This window comes from Carya illinoinensis, chromosome 3 (assembly GCF_018687715.1).
Source record: "Carya illinoinensis cultivar Pawnee chromosome 3, C.illinoinensisPawnee_v1, whole genome shotgun sequence".
Classification (NCBI taxonomy): Eukaryota; Viridiplantae; Streptophyta; class Magnoliopsida; order Fagales; family Juglandaceae; genus Carya; species Carya illinoinensis.
In genome coordinates this window covers 29,426,471-29,446,748 of record NC_056754.1, presented here as the reverse complement: position 1 = coordinate 29,446,748, position 20,278 = coordinate 29,426,471, and the positions used below count along the sequence as shown (strand labels likewise).

At 32.4% G+C, this 20,278-nt stretch overlaps 1 protein-coding gene across 2 annotated transcripts; it reads left to right on the top strand.

The window, feature by feature from the left end:
• The first annotated feature begins 15,453 nt into the window (after window positions 1-15,453).
• LOC122304066 (rac-like GTP-binding protein RAC2) lies at window positions 15,454-17,847 on the top strand. Of its 2 annotated transcripts, none has more exons than XM_043116104.1 (7): window positions 15,454-15,945; window positions 16,028-16,115; window positions 16,244-16,353; window positions 16,484-16,547; window positions 16,659-16,723; window positions 16,843-16,908; window positions 17,223-17,847. In XM_043116104.1, exons 1-7 carry the CDS (start codon window positions 15,904-15,906, stop codon window positions 17,322-17,324), a joined length of 537 nt encoding a protein of 178 aa, XP_042972038.1. In that variant the 5' UTR covers window positions 15,454-15,903; the 3' UTR covers window positions 17,325-17,847. The 2 variants fall into 2 exon arrangements, with proteins under 2 accessions (XP_042972038.1, XP_042972037.1); XM_043116103.1 differs by having other exon boundaries at window positions 15,460-15,891.
• Window positions 17,848-20,278: the final 2,431 nt, after the last annotated feature.

The window sequence follows — 20,278 nt, the reverse complement described above, 5'->3', positions numbered from 1 at the left end:
ATCGGGTATACTAAAAAGGCCGATACAATTCATTCAAAACCTTGGAATTTGAAGGAAAAATGTGAGCTTGGTAGAGTCCCTCGCATAGTTGGGTGGGGGATATTTTTTTGGGATTGAGGAAATTCCTATAGATCAAGAAAATCTAAACTGATAATAATGGATCGGGTATACTGAAAAGGTCGATACAATTCATTCAAAAGCTTAGAATTTGAAGGAAAAAAGTGAGCTTGGTAGAGTCCCTCGCATAGTTGGGTGGGGGATAATTTTTTGGTGGTCCCTCCTCCTATGGGAGTAACCAACATGTAAGCCAACAATAAATAAAAAGGGGGAGAGATTACCAGAATTATATTTTTAAAATCAAATTGAAATAATTGTGTTTTAATTTAAAATTCATGTTTATTTTATGATATTAATTAATGAATAAACACAATTAATGAATATTAAACTTGGGCATGCGTTTATTCATAAATAAAAAATATATATAAATATTTCAAATGATATATTATATTTGTGTTTATATTAATTATTAGAATATGATTTAGGTGCACTGTGTAAAAAAAGTGTATAGAAAATATAAATCATAAATTTTACATTTCATCTATTAATATTAAGGTTATATATGTTGGGTTTCTTTGTTAGTTATACAATATTAGACTTCTTAATATAGAATTTAAAGTGAAAATATAAGAAAAATTATTTAAGCTTGATACTTTTATATATAATTATATTTTATGATTTTTTTAGTTTCTTTTTATTTTATATAAATGTGTCACACAATTGAAAAATGATGGGTCTACACCCACAGCTCCCAGCTCCATCTAGGAGCCACCCTTAGTTCTAATTAGTTTTTTTTTTTCCTTTTTCTTACATGTATTTTTTTAATACTTTTAAATATTTTTAAAAAATAAAAAAATCACAATATTATTAAAAAAATACTTCCTTAATCATTAAGTAAAAGAATAAAAAAAATAAAAAAATTCAAGCAGTAATACCATTCGAGCAGTAAGTTTGAATGATGAGAGTAGCATTTTTCATAGAAAAGTTGACCCCCTCATAAAAGTTCTTGATTATGTCAGTGCGAATTACATTAATTTTGTATGGTGTGATTGACTTATTTGTGTTTATTTTCACTTGTTTGTCATCATCGTTTTCACAACAGTATATCGCATCTTTATAAAATTATAATATGCGTTGCTCAAAACACAATAGATCATCATAGTTTTTTCATCCCTATAAAGTAAAAAGATAGAAAACAAAAGTTAAGAAAAAGAAAGTGTCAAGTTAGGGTTGGGAAGGGGAAAACGAGACAAAGTGCCACCTCGATCCCCTCTTGGAGGGAGCTTCGGAAGCAGTAGGTTTGGAGAGACATTTTTAAAGCAAAAATTACAGTAGGGCTGGGAAGCGTTGTTTCCATCTTATCTAGCTAGAAAAATTCTCTTTAAAAATCATTGCAATGCTAATGGTCTAAATATAAATAAGGAAAATGCTACAGGCCGTAAGAAGACTTTTATATGAGCTTTGTTACGTATAAACAAAGTCGTATATTAATCTGCGTATCAATATTAATTTTTTAATATTCAAAATTTAAATTATCACTATTTTCAATAAAATCTACTTTTTGACCAATTATATTAGATTGATATACATACTAGTGCACAATTATACTTACAATTAGACTTTTCCCTTTTATATATGTGCGGTTTCATACGCACCGATGCACTCTATTCTTTTTAAATAAAAGAGGCCAAGCGTCCAGGCTCAAAGATAACCATCAATTGATGTATTTTTTTCCTTTTCACTTTAAGTAATATGATTACGCCCAAAGAATAACGCGGTAGTTGTAGCACAGCTTTGGGGTGTCGATTCCACAGGGAGACAAATTAAAAGAATAGCAAGAGGAACAAAAAAACTAAAGAAAAAATATTAAATAAGTAATAGAGAATAAAGATTAATTTTAAATGTAAATTCAAGTGAAGCAAAGTGATTAACAGAAAAAGTACTCAAATTTGACAAACAGTAGAGCGTCGGGAATCCCTTGCACAAATCTGTTATTTTAATTATTCTTAATTCATTGGATAACTCAATTAGGAACTCAATTCCCGCAATTCCCAATCGGAAGGTATAGATTTATAAACCAGACTTAAATCAAATGTAACCCTTTGAAAAAAAACATTCACCACTGTTAAAAAACGTGAATTACTACCCCTATTGATAAAATCCAATAACGACAATATACTCAGGAAGCGATATTGCAGCAAAAAAACTAAATCAATATAGATAAATAATTGATCCAAACATAATCAAAGAACTAATCTATTCAATAGAAAAAGCATAACTGAATCCATAAACACAATAAATTCTATGATTATTCGGAGAAGAAAACATCAACGATGAATTGAAAATGATAAAACAAAAGAGTTTTAGCAATTGAAAATCAAATACATGAATTAACAATAAATTAGAAATACCATCTAATGTGCAAGTTCATCCCTAACCCTACTTGAGAATTTAGTTACCCATAAATATAATAGACAACAAAAATCTCCAGAGAAAACTGAAGCGAACGGTGGCCATGGAAGTGATTTTCTCCTCTCTTCAGATCTGTCTCTTGTGCCTCTCCCTCCTCTCCATTTCATGCTAATGATATGCTTATATAGGGTAAGAAAGAAACCCTAATGTCCTCTTGATTTCCGCATAAAACAATCGCCTAAATTTTAGGACTTATCTTGGCAGCCACGTACAGCCTTTAGAATTCGAAGTTGGAAATCCTTATTAGAGACAAAGTTATAGCCCTTTAAGATAACTTACCAATGCATCAAGAATCGCATCAATCCGACGTATGAGTAAAAAGATACAGTCAAAAGACTAAAGTATGTCCAGACTATCTCCTAGCGAATTTCGGACTTGGACTTCTTGTGGTTTCATTTTGTGATTTTTTTCTTTTTCTTTTCTTCCAAATTTCTCTCAAACCCCATGAATGTCTTCCTTTGAATTTGACTGGGCTTGACTTGCTCTTTTATAAACTCTAAAATTAGACATAAAAAAATTGCTTAGGAGTATCCCAACGTAAATAGAAATTCAATTTAAGAATACACATTAATTCCTATAATTTCTATTCATATTTTAGCATTTTAGTCCAATAATAGAGTATATAGAGTGCACTTTCGCACACTCATCATAAAATATATTAGATATAGTTTTAAATTGTGCAAAATTTGCATATTTAAAAAAAACAAAAACAAAAACAAAAAACAAACAAAGTGTATCATTAAAAAAAATTATGTTTTCACGTGAGTCTCATTTTTATCCAATTTATGATTTGAAGTCATGTAAATTATTTTAATGTGCTTTCTTCTTATTAGTTATTATTTCGCATTTAAATTACTCTATACTTTAAATATTCTATTGTTGGGTTTTAAATATTTTACTTTATTAATATAGAGTTGTAGTGTTTTTACTTGGCTTTTAATTATTTTTATTGTGTCTTTTTACTTTCTTAGAATCTTATTTTCTGATTGGGCTTTATTTTAGTGGGTTTTTATTGTGATTTGGGTCGAATTCCCTTCAAACTTAGGCCAGCCCATAGCACTTAAACCCGGCTCAGTGGATCCCTCCAAAACGGCGTAATTTAGAAGACATTAGGGCTCATTTTTCTTCCTCTTTCTTCTTCTCTCTTGCGCTGTTTCCTTTCTCTTCTTCATTCCCGTTGCTTTCTTCTACTGCTGGCAGGTTCATCTCCATTTCATGTATTGCATTCCTCCATTTTCCTTCAGTTGGTTAGTTACATTTATTTTCTTGCATTTTGTTTCTTTTTTTTTCCACTGCAAACCGATCTCTCTCTCTCTCTCTCTCTCTCTCTCTCTCTCTCTCTCTCTCTCTCTCTCTCTCTCTCTCTCTCTCTCTCTCTCTCTCTCTCTCTCTTTCTGCTGTTTTTATTTCATGGTTTTTTCTTCATTGTTGCAGGTTTGGTCGAGTTCCTTGTGTGCTCATTTTCTCTTCTTTGTTTCTTGTTTATCTCCTTTTTATTGTGGTGTAAAACCCGCACGGCCACGCCGTGGATTGTGTTGCATCGCTCCCGTGCAACACAACGACGTCGTTTTCATCCTTCTCAGTTGCGGGATCTCTGGTGGTGTGAGAGACCGTATGAAAGCAAAGTTCAGATTCTTGAAGAAAGGGTGTTTTTTCACGTTAGCGGCTCCGCACTTCAATCTTAGGCTTTGAACTGGATCTTTGTCCACCAATCAACGACGTTCCGGTGCAATCCACCAAACGCGACCTCCGGTGCCATGTATTCATCGGTTCCGACGAAGGAGCACGATCGGGCGTTTACCAGCTTAGCCATGGAAAGCTGGTTGGAGGTTAGGGTTTGCACCGTGCGTGATCGAAACAGCCTGTTGTGGAAGCAGGAGAAGGCGGTGTGCACGACGCGGTTGTACGATGGTGTTCGTGTGGTCGATGGAGCCGGGGAGGAAGATGGGGATTTGAAGGCTACAATCGCACCGAAACAGATATGTTTTGTATGGAATGTAAATCTTTACACAGAATGTAAAGCAGTGTAAATCTTCTATGTACACGAAAACAAAAACGGAATTAGAATTCACTGTTCATTACTTTAGCATTATGATAGACACTTATTATTATAGATAGATATCTATTTTATAAATTGTATTTATATAAATATATATTACAATTTGTTAGACTTGTTCACAAGATTATACATTATATGGACATCCTAAACCAATCCTATATAGAACTCCAAGGTCATACAAGAGTCTTATAAGAACATTGTGGAAATTAACAACTTGTGAACAAGTCTAACAAATTTAAATATTGATAACATAATTTTTATGTTATCAATTTTTAAATTATTATTATATATATAAATTTTAATTTATAATTTAAATTATATAATAATTTGGGTCTAAAAAATACTTTTAAACCTAAAAATAATTTTTAAACCCAATAAAGTATCAGTATTCTTGAAGTGGACAGGGGCGGAGCGAATGAGATATTCGCCCAACCCCTAGCACAAGAGTTGGAGGCCTTGCCCCTGCCTCCAGGGAGCAGGGTGCGGGGGTGGAAATCCTCACATATGCAAGGCAAGTTGTGGGGAAGGGGTGCTATGACACCCCCAAATTTTGTTTGGGATCGGACGGACATTTAAAACGTCGAGACATGCAACACAAGGTTACCTGCCCCCGTTCATGACATATAAGATGCAATATTCCTAACATGCATCTAACATTATGCAATATTCGCAGCGGATAATTTTTTTTTAGCAATAGTATGCACCAAACTGAAAATATCCCAAATACTAAAACATACTTCATATATAAAAATCCATTGAATAACTAAAATCACAGCACTAGTCCAAAATAGTTATGATCCAAAAGTACTGGAAAGCAACTCCATCGTACAAGTAGTAATTTAACTACTATATTAACATTAACGACGCACCGTCGTTAGTCGACTGTGTCTAGTTGGTCAACTCCTGATCCTCCTTCAGTTCCTGTAACAAAATCTATCATTCGGGGGGAATGGTAGTTGGGACTACCACAATGAGATTTGATTACAAATCTCAGCAAGTTAACAAAAAAAAAAAAACTTCCACACAGGCTAATGATGCATGGATGACAGTAAAAGCATAAATGCATAATCAAATTCATAAATAATTAAAGTATAACTTAGCGTACAACATAGCATAATTGACATAACTTAAATTGAAACATGAACTGAACTTGACTTGATATGAATTTGATCTGAAACTTGACTTAGCATGAACTTGCTCTAAAACTTGAATTAACATGAAAAATACATACTCCATAGTTGTTGTGGCCCCATGTATTCTACGTGTAAATACATACTGACCGGTGCAAAATTGCAAGTGCACAGTATCGTAGTTTTATAGTAAAGTAATAAGAAGAGTATCGTCCTCAGGGATTGGTACCTTACTCTTGCCAAATACCAAAATTATACTAATCTCAATTTTATCTAGAGGAATCGCTAAGGTTTTTGTAGTTGCAAATAAAATTAGATCAACTCAAAGAGAAATAAGCAAAGAAAATAAAACTGACGTTCAAAGATCAAATTCAATGGGGAAGAAAACTTCTAGGAAATTGATTTCACCTACTTCTTCACTATGCTTTTCTCATCCAGCTAATTTAATTTAAATCTCTTTTGTCTATTAGCAAATCTCTAATTCATCCAAAAGCCTCTTTCGATAGTCAATTGGAATTGACTCTTGGTTATCAATTCACACAAGAATATGCAAATTCAATAATCAAGAACGCAATAAGACCAATGATTTAATTACTACATAGGTTCATACAAGTCTTTCGATCTCTATACTTACCTATGCTGAAATATCCAAGATCTACCCTATGATTCCCTCTTTCGACAGCAAATCACAAGATTACTTATCATCTAATCAATGGCCAGTTAATTAGAAGCAATAAATTCAGAATAAATCAGATAAACAAAAAGAGAATTGCATTAAATTAGCATAGACAATCAAGCATAGTTTGGAAATAGGTTACATCGTTTTCCTAGAAAGAAGAAAATTTAGCTCATGCTAGAAATGGAATTCAACATAAATGAATTCACCATAATTGTTCTGAGAAGATGGGAAGAAGAAAATAAACACTGAAAAATCCTCCTTGCAGCCTCAACTCGTCGTCAAAAGCTCAAGGGAACGATTCAACGCTTTTCTCTCGTCCGTGCTCGTATATGATTCCAACGTACGTGCAATAATTGGAATTCCGTCTCCAAAAACAGATCAATTGAATCCCTCTAACTGTGTTTTTCTCTTCCAAGAAGTGTTCTCCAGTCAAAATTCACGGCTCTAGAGTGAAAAATTGCTTTTTATATGGTCTCACGGCGGAAAACCTAAAATCTGTCAAAATATGATGTTCGCTCGAGCGGGGTGTCGAGCGCGCGTCGAGCGTTCGACTCTGCCTGATTTCACTCGAGCGTCCTATTGAGCGCACATCGAGCGTTCGACTCTGCTTGATTTCGCTCGAGCGGCCAATGTCTCCGCTCGAGCGATCTTTGTTTTTCAGCAACCCGCTCGAGCTCCCTGTCGAGCGGCAATCGAGCATTTGAATCTACCTGAATTCGCTCGAGCGGCCAAAAGCCTCCGCTCAAGCGAACTTGTAAAATCTGCAATATGAAATTTTGCAAGTCATCAAATACCCCCAAACTTACAACTTTGTTTGTCCTCAAACAAAAAAAAGAAAAGTAAATGATAGTTTAGGCAATATCGATTCAACCCGAAAGAGAAGTATCATCACTCACCAAGCTTTTATGAATTTAGATTTCATCTCTAGTATCTTACTCTTTTAACATCAAAGATGGCAGGAAAATCAATCAAAAATTTTACAATTTGTCAAGCAAGAGTTAGGCGTTTACTTCAACCTAAAGCTAAGACCTTGAGTGTGTGTGATATAGTCAATTTAACCTCAAACCACCTGCAAACTCAGATAAAAGTAGAACAATTAAAATCAGAAGAATTCTCTTAAAACTTAACCCCATAAGTCCAATTTTCAGAAATTATATAATTTGGGTCTAAAAAATACTTTTAAACCTAAAAATAATTTTTAAACCCAATAAAGTATCAATATTCTTGAAGTGGACAGGGGCGGAGCGAATGAGATATTCGCCCAACCCCTAGCACAAGAGTTGGAGGCCTTGCCCCTGCCTCCAGGGAGCAGGGTGCGGGGGTGGAAATCCTCACATATGCAAGGCAAGTTGTGGGGAAGGGGTGCTGTGACGCCCCCAAATTCCGTTTGGGATCGGACGGACATTTGAAACGTCGAGACATGTAACACAAGATTACCTTCCCCTGTTCATGACATATAAGATGCAATATTCCTAACATGCATCTAACATTATGCAATATTCGCAGCGGATAATTTTTTTTTAGCAATACTATGCACCAAACTGAAAATATCCCAAATACTTAAAACATACTTCATATATAAAAATCTATTGAATAACTAAAATCACAGCACTAGTCCAAAATAGTTATGATCCAAAAGTACTGGAAAGCAACTCCATCGTACAAGTAGTAATTTAACTACTATATTAACATTAACGACGCACCGTCGTTAGTCGACTGTGTCTAGTTGGTCAGCTCCTGATCCTCCTTCAGTTCCTGTAACAAGATCTATCATTCGGGGGGAATGGTAGTTGGGACTACCACAATGAGATTTGATTACAAATCTCAGCAAGTTAACAAAAAAAAAAAAAACTTCCACACAGACTAATGATACATGGATGACAGTAAAAGCATAAATGCATAATCAAATTCATAAATAATTAAAGTATAACTTAGCGTACAACATAGCATAATTGACATAACTTAAATTGAAACATGAACTGAACTTGACTTGATATGAATTTGATCTGAAACTTGACTTAGCATGAACTTGCTCTGAAACTTGAATTAACATGAAAAATACATACTCCACAGTTGTTGTGGCTCCATATATTCTACATGTAAATACATACTCCACAGTTGTTGTGGCCCTATGTATTCTACGCATCACAATTGTAGTTAAATACATACTCCACAGTTGTTGTGGCCCCATGTATTCTACACAAACTGAATGTACTCAATATGAAACGTGACTGGAATACAAAAGGACTGAAACCCTGACGTAACATAACGTGACTTGAACATAACTTGAAATACATGACCAACTTGAGATAGAAACATTTCGTAACATGGCATATCATATAATAGACAATATATTTAACATGACATACTTGTAATGTATAGTAATACATGACAGAATATATTATGTAACAGATAAAAAAATTGATGACAGAATAAATTCTGTATAATAGACAATTACGTAATAACTTATCATGGCATGACATATATGATAACATACATACATACACTGTAGTTCTTTTACTTAGCACACATACACAATAGACTGCTAGTAAGTTAAAAGCTAAACTTACTTCGATCTCCGCGTTTCTTATAAAACTTCAAGTGCGATCACGAGAAACTGTAATTAGTGATTCTAAAAGTTAGAACTAAATCACTAATAATTTGAAATATGAAAAATACTAATTTAAAGAGTAAAATTTTCATTTTACTCCCTACATGTGGGAAAATGACCGTTTTACCCATAACTTAAGGATTTTGCATACTAACTCCAAAAGTTTCCAAAATTTACATTCCTCATGTAAATTTTGTCCTAAACTTAAATATCAACTCAGAAAAATTTAAAACAAAACACAACTATGAAGAACACACTATGACCGAAACATCCATAGGCCATTTCCCTTGATTTTTGTTGCAGTTCCTTCCAATTTCAAAACTCATGCTTAAACCAAAATTTTACAACAAACATCTTCCAATCCTAAGTTCAAAACCATACTTAAAACATCCATTTAGAAAAAGCTAATAATTAATACCAAACTTTTTTGTAAAAAGATCCAAACACTTGAATCACAAGTTTTGACCTTAAATCAAAACATCTCCAAGAATTTCAAAATCAAATCTTACTCCTAACATATTCATAATATCATCCTAACATCAACCATGCTTTAAATCATCAAACTAAAGTCACCAAAATCACAAAATAACATTTGGAGTTTTTGGTTTTACACTTAGTCCAAAAACAGAAACTTTTTCCTCAACTAGTTTTGATAAATCTCTTGATCTATGACTTATAAATATATGATCTTCAAACCAAACCATCACATGGTTTAAAAAGATGTTCTAAAACATATATAAGCTTCTAATTCAAGATCACATGGTTAGAAATTAACCAAAACATAAATTTAGCCAAGAATATCCACACTTTGGCTTATCTGAATATCTCTTTGCATAAAATTTCATATCTTTGAAAGTAATATCAAATATCTTCAAAATAATAATATAACATGTATATAAGATACTTAGGATCCTCCAATAAAATTATTAAAGTCATTAGAATAGGTTTAGACCACCAAAGAGTTAAACTTTCTCAAAACAGAAACTGTTTTTCTTCTTCCAGTTTCTAAGTTTCTAAATCTAAGAAAATCTTTCATCAAAACCTTTAATCATGCAAAAATCCTCAACCAATAGTCACATATACATGTTAAAAATACTCCATAAATTTCAGACCAATATCTATCCATTAGCTTGGTCAAAAACTCCAAACTATAACATATTCTCCAGTTTATCTCCCAGAATGACCTTTCTATAGTTTACACAATATTTGACTAACCAAATGATCTTCAAATGGGGCAAATAAGATATCCATGTAAACTAGACTAAAAAAGGAACAACTTATATGAAGGAGACTTTATGATAAAACACTTACAACAACTTCGAAATGGGCGTGCAAAAGAACTCCTAAAAGCTGTCCGAGAGAGAGTGTTTGATAATCTTTTATTGGAAGGTGTAATTGAAGATAAGTTCATGGGTGCTGGCTGAACATACTTATGGACGAGATAAGGAAGGTGATAAGGCTGGAGTTGAGAGTTGAGTGTAGTTTTCTCCTACCCAAAATATCTATAAAAGATTATCTCAAAATATTCTATCTAATAATGTCTATAAAAATCAGCTCAATATATTTTCCAAATGTGGAGTAGACTTGGAAGAGTAAGGTGGCTAAAATATTTCCATGTGTCCAAATAAAATTTTACTAACCTAATTTGGACATTACACATTGTGATTTTGAAAAACACTGCATTTAGTACGTTTACCGAGCTTACTATTCACTCTAAAAATAAACGTAACAAACTTAGTACTGAAAAATCCTAAATATTCAATTAAGCCTAGTGGTGTAGACTATAATATATTCTGACACTTCTAACTATCTCAAATAATTAAAATCGCATTTCTAGCACCATAGTGAGGGATAACACTAACTATGTTGACATGCTAAAACCTATGCGATTAATCAATTCGTGTAAACTTACGGAGTTTTTACGAGATTCCTAAAGTCAATAGAAATTCCACAATTAAATTTCTAACAGCTGTTACAGGTGCCCCGCCCCGCATATATAGATAGCACCCCTATTAAAAATTATTTCTGCATTAGAGAATCTACTTGAGATATTAATCTAGCATTCCATAAAAACAATGAAAAAGCTTATCAAGATATATAATGACGGGGATAACTTGAATAAAAATTTGATCTAGTAATGCAAAAAACATAATTGTTGACTGTGCTCACAATATATATTGACTGTGCTCTCAAACTACAATGTGTTTTTTTTTTCTTAAAAAAAATTATTAATCCTAAAATAAGTCTTACTGTTTCTAATAAGTTTTTCTACCTAATAAAGATTTAATCCAAAAAAAGTATTTATAAATGTTGTATTAATAGTGATTAATTAATTAACTATTGACGTACTTCAGTGATTATTCTCATATATATATATATATATATACACGTACACAAAGTAGTAAATGATTACTATTGCTTGCTAGTCTGGCTATTAGGGGTGTAAAATAAAAATAAAAATGAAGTAAACCGGTAAATCGGACCACCGATTTATATATATATTTTAATTTTGTATATTATATATACTTTTTATATATAATGATATATAAAATAGTTTTATATTGTATGATAAATTACAAATTAATATTATATTAAATTTTAAAATCTTATATCATTATAATTTATTGTATTAATAGTTATACTAATACTATATCATTATATATTATAATATAATTCTAAAATATATTATAATATATTACAATATATCATCACTATAATTTATAATATATAATAATATTATATATTATAGTATATTAAAATCGAAAAATCGAACTGAAAATCAGTAAAACCAGAATACCGATTTAAGAAAATAACCGATGTTTTGAAAAATACAAAATCAAAACATATCAGTTCAGTCTTAAATTTTTTCAAAATCGGACTGGATCAGACTATTATACCCCTACCAACTAATACTCTAAAGTTTAAACAAGGTCACGAGAAAAATAAATATTTATGACGAGTTATTTGTGATAAAAATAAGTATTTATGATAAAAGTAAATTTATTTTAATAAAAGTAATTAAATAATTAACGGTAAATAAACAGTTCTTTTTTTTTTTAAGAAATGAAATTAATGTACATACAGTAGCTTTGGCTTTTATTTTATTTTATTTTTTTGAATTCATTGATCTACATGATGGTCACCTGTGATAAGTACTTCAACAAGAGACCGTCCGAAGTAATTATTGGCGACATGCATGAGTCCATGACCCATGCCAAGGAAATCATTTGCATTCAGACTTGAGCCTGCAGAAGTACGACAAAATTAAAGACGAAAACTATAGAATCACGGACTCAAACCCATTGGGAATTAGCTATAGTAGAGACTCATTACGGATAGTCATTCGTGAATATTAATTTGCAGATTGACCAGCTTCAATGTCGTCATCACGCACTAAGGAGCCAGCGATGATGAATACAATATGAGAAACATATATGGCATGCCTACTTGATCAACGGGGGACACCTTTATTAGGCATCTGTCCTTTCTACGAACATGACCAAAAAGGCACTAAACCTCGGCATTGATCTATTCATTGTCATATCAAATAGTGGGAGATCCATTAACATTGTTTATAACATGATTGTCCTCTTTTAATTATCCTGCTCATCATTTCTGTCCTTTTAACTGCCAAAATTACCTCAGATCCAATTGGTTGGAAATCATTCGGCTCCTAGCTAGCTAGCTACAATAAATATAAATAAATATATATACATATATATATTTATACCTTGGTAGCTAGGCTATTTATAAGGATTGACATGTTTTATTACTATAGCAAAACTCTTAATTCAGAGCACGATATTTGGTGCTTAGAACTCATTTGGCTATATAGTTTAGGTGAAATAAAATTAAAAATATTTTGTTTAAAGTTGAATAAAATATTATTATAATATAATTTTTTAATATTAATTTTATTTTAAAATTTAAAAAATTAAATTATTTATTATATTTTATATAAAAATTTAAAAAAATTATAATGATTAGATAATATTAAATAATTTAGTATTTAGTAACCAAACCACGCCTTAGTATGATATAATTCTATATATATTTCATAGCACAATTCTATTGTTGATAGTGTCCATATGTCATGGAGATCTTGCCCCGACTTATCTTTGTGGATTCTGATCTTAATGGAATACAGTTCGTTGAGTTTCTATATATGTTGATCAGTGGAACATCTTTTTAGATTTTATCTCTAGGCCAGTAGAGTGCGTTTTGTCTAGTTTTATCCTTTAATTAGTCGCACTCTGTCATGTAAATTCACGTGTGATTCAGCCTTTACTCGCCCAATTAGTGTTTCCTCACCTGCTACATATATACATACCTATAGCTAAAATATATGACGTTGTGTATAAACTGTATATACGTATTCTATGATCAGTAGTTTTGCTCACTAAAATAATTTATGTCAACATTCATTAATTTATGTGATGAATGCATATTATTAAAATGAGACTTTCTGAGATTGCACCACGACTAATACAGATAACACGAGATATTTTAAAGAAATCTACTTGAAACTCGAACAATTTTCTAGAAACCAAATCATAACTTAACCAAGAAAAAACCATTAGGTTTTTTTATCATGTATTTCATGTCGATCATGATCACTTGTAGTTGAAGCTTCGATGCTCCAAATTAAAGTTAAAGTGCACCAAATTAGCCAAGTAAGTCATGATCATCTTAACATGTATAATTACGTACAATCACTACAAAAAGAATGGCTTTTTATGTCACTTAAATGGATGCGAAAAACACATAATGGTTGTCATAGTTTTTTTCGTAACTATTTTGTGTTTTTCATATCTAATATAGGTAATGCAAAAAATTATTTTTCTTATAGTGAATATATATTTTTGTAGATCAAGATTTGCTTGAAAGGGTACGTGATTGAGTTTTGGTTGTGAATTATATGATCAATATATATGCATTAATACAATCTGATCATGGCAAGACATAATACTATTTAAATTAATTAATTTAGTTCAAACGTACCCATTTAAAAGATGTCTTACATCTTATCAAAGTGGTGGAGGATCTTTACTTGCAAATAACCTTGTAACATGCATAAAGCAACACGCTAGCTTGCAGGATATATATATATATATATATATCTGAATATATATACCAACAACGACGTTGCATATACGAGATGGCGGATTACATATACTCGCTGCATATATGCACTCCAACACCTACAATATACATATATATGTATATATATTAACTTGTAACATGCATGTATACAATTGCAATCACAACCTTTAAACATATATGATCACGTTGATCTGATCATTATGATGTTAAGATTCATGAATTAGTGCGCGCCTGATTAATGATCATGATCATTAGCACCAATAGATAATATATTAATTGCAGCGTGAGGAATATTTTATAAATATGTAGGTACAATACATGAGATATATATATATAGGAAAAATCTATTTGTCATCCTCACACTTCACATACCACACTTATTTTAATTTTTTTTTCATTTTTTCTATAATAAATATGTAGTGTGTGGATGATAAATAAAATAATTTAATTAGTTTAATAAGAATAAAATAAAATAAAAAATAATATTTTAATATATAAAATGTGTGGTGTAGGATGATGTATAGTATTTCTCATATATATAAGAAAAATCTATTTGTCATATATATATATATATATATATAAAATCTATATGTAGCGTGTGGATGATATAAATATATATATCAAAAGTTAAGTAGTACTCCTTTAACTAAAATGCGATGGAGTGGGTCCTCGACAAACTAATCTCATCATCATATCCCAACCGAGCCAAGGGTACCACAGTATAGCCCACTCACATTTATATATATATATATATATATATATAATATACATGCACTCCCTTAATTATGGTGAGACCCACATAAAGATAAAAAATATCATCTTTGGGCACTGATATGTTCACTCAAAAATGAATGGTTTTTCTTTGCAATCAATGCCAAATTCTGCCGCATCTTTTTAGGGTTGAGAAATACTATGCATATATATGTGTAAGATCAGGCTATTGTAAATTACCAAGACAGCCAGATGATCAAGAGCAGCTAGCTTTTGATCGAGAATTTGATTAACTCATCTGCATGCACCCTTTTCTAGCTTGGCAGTGAAGCTAGCGAATGTTTAGAATGCATATATGTTTGTGTAATCTTCTTATATATGAGGAGATAGCATGAAAATTCCAACCACTTTTAATTATACTCCTCCCATGTCTTAATTCCCCATCACCATGTTTTGGACTGTTAAGCATTAATGTTTTATTTTCTCAATATTCATCATTAATTCTACCTCTGACTTGTACAATACTTAACCAACTAACACCAGCACCAAACTCCTCCTTTGTTGGTCCTTAGGCTTTGCCGCTAAGTTTGGCTTTCCCCTTAAAGGAATAGAAACCCATTGGCAATCATGATAAAGATAAAAGAGGCACAGCAAAATATAGTTGGTGCTGGGCTAGTTGCTCATTTTATTAAATGCCACCCGTCCCCCCTCTTTTTTCATTCAAAATCTGAACTCAACCCCCACTTCCCAATACCCTTCCCACCTTCCTTGCTGCTTTCTTTCCTTCTTTTCTCCTTATGTAGTTTTTTCATTTTCTTGAGAGAGAGAGAGAGAAAGATATATATATACATATATATATATATATAGGGTTTCAAGTACTCATTAATGGAGGAAAAGAAGGAAGCTCTACTAGGATTCTGAAGAAAAGGAAGCTTCCTTTTGATTAAAAGAGAGTCAAGAGGAGCTAAAAATGAGCACGGCAAGATTCATCAAGTGTGTCACAGTTGGTGATGGAGCTGTCGGAAAGACATGCATGCTCATATCTTATACAAGCAATACCTTTCCCACAGTATGATAGATTATGTTTCATAACATGACTTCATACTGTCTTTTATACATCCAGGTTTCAAATAAATGATTATATTAAACAATCTTGTGGTCTAAATATCATTTAAGATCATGTTTTCTTTCTTCAATTCTTATAGGATTATGTGCCTACCGTATTCGACAACTTTAGTGCTAATGTGGTGGTTGATGGCAGCACAGTTAACCTTGGACTATGGGATACTGCCGGTAAGTACTATGTAATTGGTTTTTTTTTTTGTTTTTTTGAATTGATTATTATTATTTTTTAGGGATGCAAAATTATCTGCGATTCCCTATACATTTTAATTAATTACTTAGTTGGGTGATTAACACAGGGCAGGAGGATTATAATAGGCTGAGGCCTTTGAGTTACAGGGGTGCAGATGTTTTCTTGCTGGCCTTCTCACTCATTAGCAAAGCCAGCTATGAAAATATATCTAAGAAGGTTTCCCATCAAATACCCAAAAAAAATAATTTTTTTCCCTAAAATTTCTTCATTTCATTTGTGATTCAAGTTCTTAATTATTCAGATCTTAGTCAACTAATTACACATTGATTTCTTGGCTCCCATGCAGTGGATTCCTGAGCTGAGGCATTACGCCCCAACTGTGCCGGTAGTCCTTGTTGGAACCAAACTTGGTATGGATTAATCCTACCATGGGAATATATAATAATAATAATAATAATAATAATAATAACTTGTTGATATAAATCTAAGCATGATGTAAGTTTGGACGTGATATCTTGCAGATCTAAGGGAAGACAAGCAGTATTTGATTGATCATCCTGGGGCTGCATCAATCTCAACTGCTCAGGCAAATCTCTACATCTATATACGTTTCTAGTCTCTTTTTCCCTTTGCTAATTAATGAAGTTTTTCTCATCTGTTTCACGGAATTCATGGTAATTAGAATATTCAATATATTTTTCGCAGGGTGAAGAGCTCAAGAAGGCAATTGGCGCTGCTGTTTACATAGAGTGCAGCTCCAAGACTCAGCAGGTAATTTGCTTAATTAATTAGCTGATCTTGACTTGTATGAACACGTTTTAAGCCAGTGGCAGCAACGCTTTTGGGTGTATCTGAAATCGGAAATCAAATTAATTAATTATTTTTTAAAGAGTAGATAAAGAAATATAGCTCGCCCCCCTGTCTTAGTGCGAAAAAAGATCATGAAATAATTGAAGAAAAGTGAGGGGATAGATGAGTTAAACCACGTAACCAACCCTTGATTTCTCTTATTTTGTCTTTCATTTTTTATTTTCCATGGCAACATGTCATGAAATCTAATTTTGGCTTTTGCTATGAAACCTCAGAATGTTAAGGCTGTGTTTGATGCTGCAATCAAGGTTGTTTTGCAGCCCCCAAAACCGAAGAAAAAGAGACGGATCAAGCCAAGGCCATGCACACTCCTCTAAATCTAATTCAGTAATTTTCTTCCTGATAACAGCCACAACCTAGCCCTCACTCCCAGTCTTCCTCTCCTGTATGATGTTTCCGATTCTTTTTTTTTTTTTTTTTAATGCATTTTGCTTCTATCGAGTGAGTAATTATTGAGCAGTCTCAAAATATGGATATGCGGTACTCACAATCTTTCATAGTTCAGATGCCAATGACAACAAGAATTAATGCATGTTTGCACACACAATTAGTTTAGTGTCACGGCATGTTGTGATAGATTAAAATTGACACGTGCAATATCATTTTGTAGTTCAAGACTACCTAATAAGTACTCCACCATGTAATGTTTCATATCTGTCAACAGTATTTGTAAGATACCGTACAACTGTAATATCTGTGAACAGCTCAGTGTAAGATACCTGGCCTTGTATATTTTGTATTGTTGCACCATCAACAATTTAAGTTTTTGGAAGCTACTGTTGGACAATGAGCTGGAGGACCCATTGAAAATAAATCATGGTACTCTTTAAATGCTTGACATATTGCCTTTTCAACTTATTAGCTAGCTACTAGTAGGGCAGCCATTGATCCGTACTTCAAAAATTTGTATCTATCTTCGAAGACAGAATATTGATAAGGATGCATGCATAATTGCATATAATGCTGTATATATTCATGCGCTTTGTCTTAACAAAATCTCATCCTCGGCGCTTGGGGGTTAAATTAAAGAGAAATAATATTTATAGTCATGGTTATGCAAGCGGCGTATAATCGTTTTGAAAAAAATAAATTAATATGAGACTCACATGAAAAAAATTAATTTTTTAATTGTAGACTCCACTCCTTTTCAAAACGATTATGCGACGTTTGTAATTTCACAATTGTATGTAGCATTGCTCTAAATTAAAATGAGATTTAGATTCTAAAATAGCAGATTTCTTCTTCCAAATGAGTAGAGCCAAAAAGAGAAGACTCTCTCTCTCTCTCTCTCTCTCTCTACAAAGTCTCCAAAGATTGAATCTAATTTTTTCACCAGAACTTTCCCTATCTACCTACTTTGTCTATAAAATTAGATCCATTTTCATAGTTATTTAATTTGTTTCTTACAAAGCTGAAACATACAGATTAGTAGTTTTCTTACAACATCCAAAAGACACGCACCCGATGAAAAGGCTCTCAAGCCACTAATACTTAGAAGAGAAGTAGCGGTTTCCTGAAATTGCCCTGCGTGACCCTCACAAGCCTCCCATCACAAGCCTTACAACAAGGTTTTAAAAATTGTACCGTACTGTTCGATATGGCCAAAATATGTCATACCAGAATAGTAGCCAATACAGAGAAGAGCCATGTTTCGTATGGAAAGAAATTTTGGCTGTATCAATGTGTTTCGGTTGATATCAGCCGAAATCCGATATACTGGCCAAAATACAAATTTTTCCCTATATGTTAACTGCTAAGTAATTGATGGCAAATTTGTAATTTATGTAAAATTTAGGGTCATTTTCGTAAAACTACAGGGTATTTACTCATTTGTTAGTTTTTCCCGAGGGTATTTACTCGGAAAAACTATACTCGTAGTGGAAAATGCTCTTTTTCCACTAAATCTATCCGTGGGAGATTAGCGACTTAAAGTTAGTGACACTAAGTATTTTTTCCCACTAATTAGTGAATTAGTGGGAAATGCTTACATTTTTTCACCAAATAGGTAGTGGAGAAAGTCAATAAATTTCGTGGCAAAAAGTGACTAAAATCAATTTTGACTAGTGGAAAATACTAGTTTTCACACTAAATGATTTGGTGGCATTTATATTTTTCATGAACGTATTATGTGGGAATAAATCTTTCCCAACCAAAGTCCATTGTCAATAACGGATGAAATTATGCTATTTCCCACCTACTGAACTCGTAGGTAAAGAATTTTTTGCATGACATTGTTTCCTAGCAATACATACTTTCCTATTATTTGATTTTGTGAGTAAAAGTTGGAAATATATTTTTTTGGACTATTTGATTTTGTCAATAAAGAGTATTGTTCATGATATTTGTTTGTGGGAAAAACAATTTGCCCACTTAAAGTGTTGTATTGAAATTGATATTTTGCCACCCTTCCATTCGGTGGCTTAGTCGGGTTACAGTTTCTTATTGTATGGCTTAGTTGGAATAGAGTTTTTGTCACCTGTTTCTTTGTGGGGAATACTACAACAAAATGTAGTAATTTTACTACCATTTCTCGCTCTTCCTGTCATGGTCTTTTCTCATAATATCCTGCTGAATTCAAAATGCTATATATATAGCCTGAATATGAATATTAATGAATATGCTATCACACACACACATAGATATATATAAAATAACTACTGCAAAGTTATTGGATCCAAATTCTCTGGTTGCACCCATGTATATATATATATATATATTTATATATATATATATATATATATATATATCACAGTTTGAAAACTAAAACATCATTCCAATATTGAAATACATCAACCCATGGTGAGAAATACATCAATGTTTGTAAAGTAGGCAGTACAAGAGGGAAGACTACATTTTTTAGCATCACAACAGCCTAATCAACTAATAGAACCCAAAATGATTAATATAATCCACGCATACATAATATTTTGGGTTATGGACACATATCAGATTCACAAGATCCAGTTCCACTTCATCTTGCCAGTAAAACTTTGCCCAAACATTACTCTTCATCCATACATCTTGCTGTTCTCAATACCTGAAAACCATATGAAATAACAGTTTAATATTCCACCAGTTTATATGCTGATCAGTTCTACTACATCAACTAATACATCTTGCTATTAAGCCCACTGCACATGTTAACCATATATGAACACACTTTTTTGTATTATGAGCTATTGTGCCACAAGTAATCACGTAAACCATCTATATCATAACTCTAGTGGAATTTATCTTTTTAAGTAATGACTCCAGTGGAATTTATCACATC